The sequence below is a fragment of the Cucumis melo genome, chromosome 9, assembly GCF_025177605.1.
Source record: "Cucumis melo cultivar AY chromosome 9, USDA_Cmelo_AY_1.0, whole genome shotgun sequence".
NCBI classification, from domain to species: domain Eukaryota; kingdom Viridiplantae; phylum Streptophyta; class Magnoliopsida; order Cucurbitales; family Cucurbitaceae; genus Cucumis; species Cucumis melo.
Window position 1 is genome coordinate 23,339,071 of NC_066865.1, and position 9,969 is coordinate 23,349,039.

General features: G+C 35.2%; 2 protein-coding genes across 2 annotated transcripts; both read right to left on the reverse strand.

Moving 5' to 3' along the window:
* Nucleotides 1-181: 181 nt before the first annotated feature.
* LOC103482734 (serine racemase) lies at nt 182-5,954 on the reverse strand. Its single transcript, XM_008439027.3, has 8 exons — nt 5,719-5,954; nt 5,575-5,639; nt 4,001-4,229; nt 3,398-3,484; nt 3,091-3,321; nt 1,963-2,036; nt 1,649-1,835; nt 182-703 (listed from the first exon to the last, which is right to left on the reverse strand). Exons 3-8 carry the CDS (start codon nt 4,174-4,176, stop codon nt 457-459), a joined length of 1,002 nt encoding a protein of 333 aa, XP_008437249.1. The 5' UTR covers nt 4,177-4,229; nt 5,575-5,639; nt 5,719-5,954; the 3' UTR covers nt 182-456.
* A 157-nt stretch (nt 5,955-6,111) lies between these two features.
* On the reverse strand, nt 6,112-9,420 carry LOC103482735 (probable CoA ligase CCL9). The gene is made up of 4 exons (XM_008439028.3): nt 8,061-9,420; nt 6,843-7,887; nt 6,611-6,714; nt 6,112-6,517 (listed from the first exon to the last, which is right to left on the reverse strand). The coding sequence occupies exons 1-4, from the start codon at nt 8,259-8,261 to the stop codon at nt 6,326-6,328; spliced, it is 1,542 nt and encodes a 513-aa protein (XP_008437250.1). The 5' UTR covers nt 8,262-9,420; the 3' UTR covers nt 6,112-6,325.
* Between the last annotated feature and the right edge of the window lie 549 nt (nt 9,421-9,969).

A 9,969-nucleotide genomic window follows, 5' to 3' on the forward strand; every position in this document is an offset into this window, starting at 1 on the left:
TCACACAATAATATCGTACCATAATAATTATTCAGAATTTATGCTAGAAGTTACAACATATGTTTAACCAAATGTTTCATTGGTAACTGGAATCATTTTTATGATTTAAATACATTTTAAACCATTCTTTTAATTAGTATCCAGTTTCAAAACATTCTGATTCTACCAAGTACAGAAGATATGAAATACAATTTTGTTTTTAATTAATCCAACACATCCTCAAATTAATGTTCCGACAAATACGACTTCATGGAATTGAAGTTATTTCCATATTAGAGCATGTCAAACTCCATTTTCCATCATTACAATCAATCTATCAAAGAAGAAACTGACTATATTTGCTCACAGGATCAGCAAGGATTGAAACACAAGTCTCCCGGGGAATGAAAAATCAAATGGTAAGGGCTCACAGAAGAAGTATCGGCAGATCGAGAATCGAGAAATGAGAATCGAGCTTCATTTTTTGTAAGAATTCCAAAGCATGCCAAGATCAACATTACCTCCTGAAAGTATAATGCCAATGGAGTTGCAATCCTTCCATGAAGGATTTTGCTTGAAACTATCAGAGAGAACAGCAGCAAGACCTATTGCCCCACTTGGTTCCACAACAACTTTCAGAATTTCAAGACAAAGTCTCATTGCTTCAATTATCTCAGTGTCCTCCACAGTTATTACATCATCCACCAAATCTCTTACTATTGGCCTAATCAGTCAACAAGGAATTGAAGTCATTTAGTAGTAAATGAAATCGACAGAAAGAAACTTTTTCAGTTTTTAACCATTCAAGCAAAGTTGAGAGAAATCATACGACAAGAATTTCACTTTTTGTATTTAAAATGAATGCCATATAGACTAGTAGTTCCAACTAAATGATGCTTTAGCGAAAACATTACTGTCATAGGCCTACGCTTTTATGAGTCTTGGGTTAGAAAGGTTAGACTAATACAAGAAATGTGGGATTATAACAGGTGGATCCACTGCAAATATTAGCTTGGTTCATTATTGCTAAGATAATAGTCTACTTTTTTGCATTCTCTGTGTAGTCCAAGTTGTTATTGATAGACAGAAAAATCGTGGTATGCACTTTCATGTACTAGGTAAACTGTTGCTTCTGATTGGTGGAGTATCATATTCATGTTGGTACTGTAGTATAGTAGATAAACTTGAAGGAGAAAGAAACATCACTTTAATTTACTACCTAAAGGGAAGGAAGTACACGTCAATTTCTACTGAATTATATGCTTCTGTTTCTGTCGATGGTTCTCAAGTTTATGATTTATAAAACTAGTTTATAATATAAGAAAGGTGGGTTTCACATGCTTGAGTTCATATGACAGAGTAAACAGATAGACCCCAATCATTAATGTTTACAAGAGAAAACTTGCAAATGGGTGGGAACAAAGTATTAATGATAAAACTTAATCATTAAGAATATGAAGAGGCAAACTATAAATGAAAGAATGAGAAGAGAAAAATGGTACAAAGAGCAGTTGAATGAAACTAAAGAGGGTTTGCAGTATGCTTTTGCAAGAGATAAATAGTAATCACTTGTAGGAGACAAAGGGACTACATTTCCCTATAACTAAATCAACGAGTCAAACATTTTCTAACTTTGATGAAAATTTAAATAGCAGAGAAGTTATATTACCAGGTCAGGTCGCCGAGAAAAGCTCGAAGACCATCGGCTATGGTGGTGGTCTCTGGCAGTGTTACTATCTTACCAGCTGCTTTTGACATGGCTACATCATTAGCTCCCTTAGGTTCTGCAGCAAAAATCCGGATGGCAGGATTGATGGCTTTTGCCGCCACTGAAATTCCTGATATCAAACCACCACCTACATTTTCATGGTGAAGGGTTTCAGAATAGAACAAGCCTGCCCCAATGGGCTATTATCAACTATGATAATGCATAAAATTAACAATGAAAATTGAAAAGATATAAAACGATCCAATCAAACAAACCACTTATGGGAACGATTAAAGTGTCTAATTGTGGGACTTGTTCCAGAAGCTCCAACGAGATGGTACCTTGCCCACTGCAAGAACGATCAACATGCCATAACTTATCCATTTCAGTTGAGTAAAACCAAGTTTTTGATATGAAAACTAGTTCTGTAACGAAACAATAAATTAAAATTAGTCGACTAAAAGAATGCGTTAACAATAGTGATAAAAGCTCAGAAATGGCAGTATAATTTCCTTTTAGCATGATACTTGGCTGGACAGTAGTTCTTTGGGCTCCCTTTTTCCAAGCCTTTTTAGAATTTCTTCAAATCTTTTAAAAGATTTCTCAAGGATGATGAAGTTCCGAGTTTTCAAAGTTTCAAATGTCAGTTTTCTGTTAATTCCATTTTCAAGCACTTGGCTGTCTCTTCTACTATGGATAAACTGTTGCAACAAGCTCTGTAGAAATCTATTTACTCACATGGATTATGATTTATGGGGCACTCAATTGTCATAATGTACTTCAAAAGAAGCTACCTTCTCACAGCTCATTATCCTCTATGTGCCCTCTCTGTTATCAGCCAATGAAGATTCTCAACATCTTTTCTATGATTGTTGTTGTTCCATGGCATCTTGTCGCAAGTTGTTTTCAACTTTCAGGATCCAGTGGTTGTTTTGTGATGGTTTTAAGGCAAATGTCTTTAGATTCTTGTGGGTCCTTTCTTGAAGCCTCAATGTCAGTTGTCGTGGTCAAATGCGGTTAAAGCCATCCTCTCCGAAATTTGTTTTGAAAGGAATCAACCTAAAACAATTGGTCTGAACGTTGTAAAATTGCTCAGGTTAAACCTTCCTTTTGGTACTCTCTTCAAATTATTTGCAGACCTTTCCATTCAAGATATTTGTCTTAATAAAATAGAGAAAACTTATCAAAGACACTTGATTGTTTTGTTTAGTTCCAAGGCAAGTTTTAATTGTTTCTACATTTGTGCTTTGAGCACTAGTCTCTCTTTCTTTGTTTCAATAAAAAACTTTGTTTCCATTTTCAAAATAGAGATAAAAAAGTTCAAAGTAAATTAAGATTTGTACTTCGAGAAATCATCATGAGTACTTTCAAAGCCAGTTAAACAAAACAATACAAAATTTTACCTTATTATGCGCCCATCATTATATGGGTGTATGAGAAGTGCACCAGTTTCTTGCATAACCCTCGCAGCAACCGATTCCCTTGACTGTATTGTGGCTTTGCTCCAAATAATCTGACCACCATAACGTATCACATTTTCAACTTTACATTTTGGAGCATTTTCTGGTATAACTATATATGCAGGGATTCCTCGCAGTTTTGCAGCCAAAGACAAAGCTGCAGCATGGTTACCACTAATTTTGGAGAGCATTATCAGTTAAATATTCTCAAAAAGCTTCAAAGAAGTATATTGTGTAGTCCAGAGTGGACCTGCTATGTGTCACAACCCCTTTAGCAGCCTCGCCCTCATCAAGTGAATATATAGCATTGCAGGCTCCTCTGATTTTAAAAGCTCCACTGAATAGCCAAATAATAAACCAATAGATTTCCATTAGAAACCATAATTTTCTCTCCTAGCTTTATATTCTGACAGATCTATTTGAAAATTATGATACAATAGCTCATAGACATTTTCAACTTATCCTTGACTTGACTTCACAAAGAGTAGTCTTAGCAAACGTACCAACAGCAACAGGCAAGAAGAGCATTTCATAAAAACTTTGAAATAATCAAATTTACATTGTACATATTAACTATTAAATAATAATCTAAGAGAGATGATTTAGAACTAATATATCTAAAATATCCAGTAACGTCGTTTCTTCAAAAGATGGATTATTACCTGTCCTTTATCTTTAAAAGATGGCTTTTGGCTTAGCAACAAGATAATGTATTTCATAAATAAATTTCAAGAGTGAGCTACGTTGAAACTGAAAATAAGTTTAAATGTTACTGTGCATGTCAGCATTGAAAATACCACACGCCGTTTGAATCAGAACCTTATAATCTTTCAACATTGGTTAAGTTACTCACCCCTTCTGGAAACATTCACATTTGAAGAAAAGTCGTTTTCCTGAAGCAGCATTGATAGTTTCAGATGAAAAAACTGGGGTTTCATGGATGAAAGGTCGAATACGTATCCGGGCTTCCTTTATGGAGGAAATATCAGCAGCATACTCTTTCTTCTTATTTTGACTCTCCGCATTCATTCTAACAGCAAGAAACGGCACACCTGAAAAAAGTTCTGCAAAAATCTCCAACCCTGACAGCAAATTATGGTTCAAACATACACCTTAGCAACACAGTTGATGACTTTTCCAAGTTAACAAAAGAAAATGACTCTCCATGTTAAGTCAGATTCATTTCATTTGACTAATGGCCTGAAACTAAATTGACATTATGAATACAAATTTAGGTTGCCATTTCTTGTGATAATAAATAAATTTTCCAAGGACATGCTGAGTTGCATATAACTTTTTAAATACGAAAAGAAAACTCAAGGATCAATTAGCTCATAGATCAGAATTTTGTAGTATAGTCCATTCATCCCAAATACAAGTTTGTTAATAAACTCATAAAACAAACACGAGTTTACATGAAATCAAGTTGCTATTACTCATTAGTCAACAAAATAGGTCACTTTAGTTGCCGATAGCATTTTTTGTGTATTTAAACAAAAACTTGACAGAGCATTTGCCCCCTAGACTAGATTTACATAGTCATAGTGATAGAATAGTCTAGACTAATAACTGAAGCAATTACTATCAAATCATTTACTTATACAAATTACAAACTCCGAGGGAAAAAAAAGGTGTTTATATAAACTCAAGTTACCATGACCACTTTTTAACCGACACTATTCCAAAACAAAGCTAAGAAAACTTATTTCTGTCTAATAATCATTTTGTTTTTTGTTTTTGAAAATTATTAGTTAAGTCAAGTTTTGAAAACTAATAGTTTTCAAAATTAGGCTCGGTTTTTAAGATCATTGGTAAATACTAAATGGTAAATAACAAAACAAGTAATTTAGAGGTTGAAGGTGTGCTTACAGTCGTAATTTTAAAAAATCAAAGGATTACCAAACAGTGCCTTCATTTCTTACTTTTTGTTTTTGGAATTTATGTTTCCTCTCAATTTTCTAGTTATAGTTTCCACAGTTCCTAAAGAAACACTTGAACCAGTATTCTAAAAGCAAAAACAAGCTTTTCAAAGTTACTTTATCTAGTTTTCAAAACTTATCTTCACTTTAAAACATTGGTCGAAAATGGATAACAGATCATAGAAACTTACGGAATGGCAGTGGTATTTATACTTTAAATTTTAAAAGTCAAAAGGCAAAAATTAAAAACTGAATAGTTATCAAATGTGTAAACTTTCCAACTTCAATAGGTCACTTTATTGCAAAATTACACCAAACGATCCCTAATGAGCTAATTCCCCTTTAACCCCACCAAAATAACAAACCCATCTGTTCAAAATCTAACATCCATAACAAAATTTGGATTCTACTTCTTCTGATTTGGAAGAAAATACAAAGAACAACTAGGAGCAATCATCAAGCACATCAAATTTTCGGCTCTATCTGGGAACAAGTAACAAGAAATTACCTGGGACTCTGTTTTACTTCCACTGAAACCACATCTCCGTTGTAAGGATTCAACTTCTTTGCTAACTACAGTCCACGTAAAAAAAAATCTGAGATTAGAACAGAAAATTAGGAGTAAAAGTTCAAAGAAATGTCATGAACTTACAATACTTGAGCGCTGTTGCCTTTCTCGCTTACTCCCTTCCCGCTGTTGAGCGCGACAATTAAAAAAAAAAATTGACCGTATGGAATGGAACTTTAGAAGATTCGAACTTTTGCTCGTTAGGACAAGAATGGGAAATAAAAATATCCATCCATACGTGGATATATCACAAATAATATAGTTATGAACCACAAACTTCTTTGTTATCAACTCACTCACCTACCAAGTAGATATATTAATTGATAAATTGAAGAATCGAAAAGTTTTCTCATCAATATTAAATAAAAAAATTATTTTAACATATACCCACTTAAAAGTATAATAAAATATCACAATCTAAAATAAAATTAATTTTTTCTTCAGATTATTTGATTTATTCTAATATTCTAAAAAAAATTGAAAATAAAACTATATTTATTTAATGGAAAAATATATCAATTTTATTTTCTTTTACATATAGATAAAATATTGTTCGTAGTTCTCACAATAGGAACCCATCGACATCAACATCAACATCGTCGGAGTAATAAACTAACAACAACCTCCCTAAGCTTTCCCAAAAGAGAAAAAAAAAAAGAAGATTCCCGATCCAAGTTCAACTTCAATCGGATCAAGCTTTAGCGGCAAGAAAATGCTCCGCTACGATTCGGCGTTGGATCTTTCCGGTAGCAGTTTTTGGTAAAGAATCGGTGATGAACACCTTCTTCGGAACCTTGAAGGACGCAAGGTTTTTCTTGCAAAATTCCAGCACATCCGCTTCGTTGATCGAACTTCCCTCCCTTGGAATTATGGCGCAATTGATCTGCGAAAGCATTGATAAGAATTTAGAACGTAAATCACTAGCGAATGGATTTGAATCGATTGAATTAAGGATCGTGAGGTGCGTTTTTCTTACCTCTTCGCCGTACTTGTTGTCGGGGACTCCGAAGGCGACGGCCTGAGAAATGTCGGGGTGAGATAGAAGCACGGCGTCTACTTCAATCGGAGAGATTTTCTCACCTGAAACAGATAATAACAGAACAGAACAGATAAGTTTCCTCGATACAGTTTTCATGCTCAATTTGTATTAGTTGATTGGCGATTTGTAGTGTTGAGTTCGATTTTGATTTTTCAGTTGAGCTCTGTACCTCCTCGGTTAATGAGTTCCTTGATTCGGCCGACCAGATGCAAGTACCCGTCGGAGTCGAAGAAGCCGATATCGCCCGTGTGGAACCATCCAAACATGAATGCGGACTTGTTAGCGTCTGGATTGTTCTTATATCCCTTCGTCACATTTGGTCCCCGAATACACACTTCTCCTTTCACACCTTCCGATTGGATCGCGCCGTTCTCGTCCAGAATAGCCATTTCTTGACCAATCGGCTTCCCTACTGATCCGGCTTTGTGTACGCCGTCCTCCGGCAACGGATTGGACGCCATTAAATGCGACGCTTCAGTCATTGCGTAAGACTCGAGAACCGGAGCTCCGAATGATTGTTCCAATCGTTCCAAAATCGAAGGTGCTAACGACGCGCTACAGCTGCGAATAAACCGGAGCTTCGGATACGACGGCTCTGGCTTGCTGAAATGGCGCTCGAGTATGATTTGATGAATCGTGGGGACCGCCGTGTACCACGTCGCGTTGTAGGCGATCATATCGGACCAAAACGTTGTAGCCGAGAATCGTCCGGCAGCTGGAAGAGTCACGGCGGCTCCGGCGATTAGCGATGATAGTAATCCCGCCATTAATCCGTGAACGTGGAATAACGGAAGAACGAGTACCGTTGAATCGGACTCCGAAAGCTTGTACACAGATTTAATATTCTGAACAGAGGCGGCGAGGTTTTGTTGAGTCAGCGGCACGCCCTTGGGGCGGCTGGTGGTGCCGGAGGTGTGGAGGAAGAGAGCGGCGTCGGACGGATCGTTAACGATCTCCACAACATTCGAGCTCATTTCAATTGGGGACGGAAAGAGTTCAATATACTCATCGCCACTGGACAGGCTCACTTTCACTTGAGGAATATTAAGCTTTGTAGCAGCCGTTTGTGCCGATGAAATTCCTTCTTTCGATGTGAGAAGCAGCTTCGATTCCGAGTCCGATAAATAAAACTCGAATTCCTCCGCCGTGTAAGCCGAATTTAATGGTGCAGCGGTGGCCCGGCATCGGATTACGGCCAAAAACATAATCACATACTGCAAGTAAAAAACAACGCGTCAAATTTCCTCAATCCAAACTATTTTCTAATCATCATTTTCTCAACAGGTGAAAGAACGAGAAGAATCCGCTTAACACGTCATTCAGATTCAGAAAATGTCTCTACAACAATTGCAAAACCAAAGATACAGAGAATAACAAGAAGACGAACCTCAACGGTGTTGAGGAAGGTGAGGGCCACCACATCACCGGCGTTAACTCCGGAATCCACCAAACGAGCAGCGGCATGTTCAATGAGCTCCTGCAACCGCTCATGGGTTAAGTCGAACTTTCCGGAGACGGAGAGAGCCCGCCGGTGAGGAAATTCAGAAGCCGCTTTCTTCAACAACCCAGTTAAGGTACAATTCTCCATCTCTGTTTATGATTTCAGAATTGAAATGCTTCAAAAACTGACGACTAATTTGATCTAGGAAACTGTTACGTAATAATTTTGTAGATGAAAAAGGAGATTGGGATAGATTTTTGTGGTGGGTGATTATGAAGAGCTTGAAAAATGAAAGATAATTATAGGTCTTTTTTTGTTTTTTCTTTTTGTTGGGAGAGAGGTTTGGACTCGTGGAGGTTAAAACTGGACGCTTTTTTATCCCACGTGTCAGTCCCCAAATCTGAATTCGGTTTTTCAATTTTGTGATATTTCTTCGAAAATTCATTTTCAAAAATTCATTTTGTTTCTTTTCGAATTTCGTGATTTTAGACCGTTTTGTGTCGTTGCCTCCACGTCCACGTTCCCACATTTTCTTATCTTCTATGTTTGTTTCAATTTGATTTAAATGTAAATTGTCATTTCCCTACCTCCCTTATATGATATACTAAGAGTGCGTTTGGGAAGAGAAAGAGGTATGGGGAAAAATATTATAATAATCCAATTATGATAATCCTAATGTTATGATAATATGTGTTTGGAGGAAAAGAATATAAAACTTAGTGTTATAATAGTATGTGTTTGGGGAAGGATTATAATAGTAGTATTATAATAATATATGTTTGGGAGAAGGATTATGATCGTAGTAATTTAGAAAATAATAATAGAATTTAGATTGGGTTATTTGGATAGGATAATGTAGGGTTATAAGAAAGTAAAAAGAGAATAAGATAGAGTTATTTATTCTATTCCTTGGGCCACCAAACACACCCTTAGAGAAACATAACATCACAAACAAAGTTGCCATTGATAGAGACAATATATCTGTTGTTTAGATAATGACCATGATAATAATACATACGTTACTTATGGAAAAATATTTTAATCGATAAAATAGTTAAAAATATATATAAATTTAGTAAAATTTAAAATGTATTAATGATCTTGCATAACATTATTTTATTTGCATTTTTACCCCTTATAAAATTGAGCTAATTCACATTTTTAATACTTAGTATCACATCAACTATTTGCGGATATGTTTAATAGTGAAAAATAAGACATTGTTTTAATAAATTACAAATAGGTTATGGGGTTATGTCCATTATCCATGGTGACCATCTACTTATCAATTAACATTCTACAAATTTTCTTGACATTCAAATATTGTAGGATTGTAAAACTGTCTCAATATTTGCAATGTGTGTAAATTGGTCGGTTAATGGATACTGATATTTTAAACAAAGATTAGAGCCTTAAAAGTACTATTGGACACAAAATCCAATTTTAAGAATTTAAACAACGTACCTAAATATAAGCCAATTAGTTGAGTTATACAACTATTATTAGAGGGGATAACTCTAAGAAGCTACCACTTATGATCTTTATCCTTTTTGGAAATGAAATTTAATTCCCAACTTCTCATAGTGAAAGGGAAAAAAAATGTCGCTATTAATTAAAGGGGTTAAGTTTCAATTTTATTTATGGATGAATTTATTATTTGAATAGCTCTAAAGTCTCTATAACTAAGTAAAGAAAAAAGTTTCGATATTTTTAATGTGTTTAATTTTAGTGTCATTGTCTCTTTTTCTTTATTATTTTTTGACATAGAAAATAGAATTATAATTTAATTTATAAAGAAATAAGAGTGGAACAAAATTTTCAAAAAGAGTGGACAAGAAAGTGCAATGAATTTGTG

Coding starts and splice junctions, on each gene's coding strand:
- LOC103482734 (XM_008439027.3), bottom strand. CDS start 4,176: ATGAATGCGGAGAGTCAAAATAAGAAGAAAGAGTATGCTGCTGATATT. Junction 2,037..3,090: donor AATGATGGGCGCATAATAAG/GTAAAATTTTGT, acceptor TCGTTCTTGCAG/TGGGCAAGGTACCATCTCGT. Junction 704..1,648: donor TTTCTCGGCGACCTGACCTG/GTAATATAACTT, acceptor TTGACTGATTAG/GCCAATAGTAAGAGATTTGG.
- LOC103482735 (XM_008439028.3), bottom strand. CDS start 8,261: ATGGAGAATTGTACCTTAACTGGGTTGTTGAAGAAAGCGGCTTCTGAA. Junction 6,715..6,842: donor GGAACTCATTAACCGAGGAG/GTACAGAGCTCA, acceptor TATCTGTTTCAG/GTGAGAAAATCTCTCCGATT. Junction 6,518..6,610: donor ACAACAAGTACGGCGAAGAG/GTAAGAAAAACG, acceptor ATGCTTTCGCAG/ATCAATTGCGCCATAATTCC.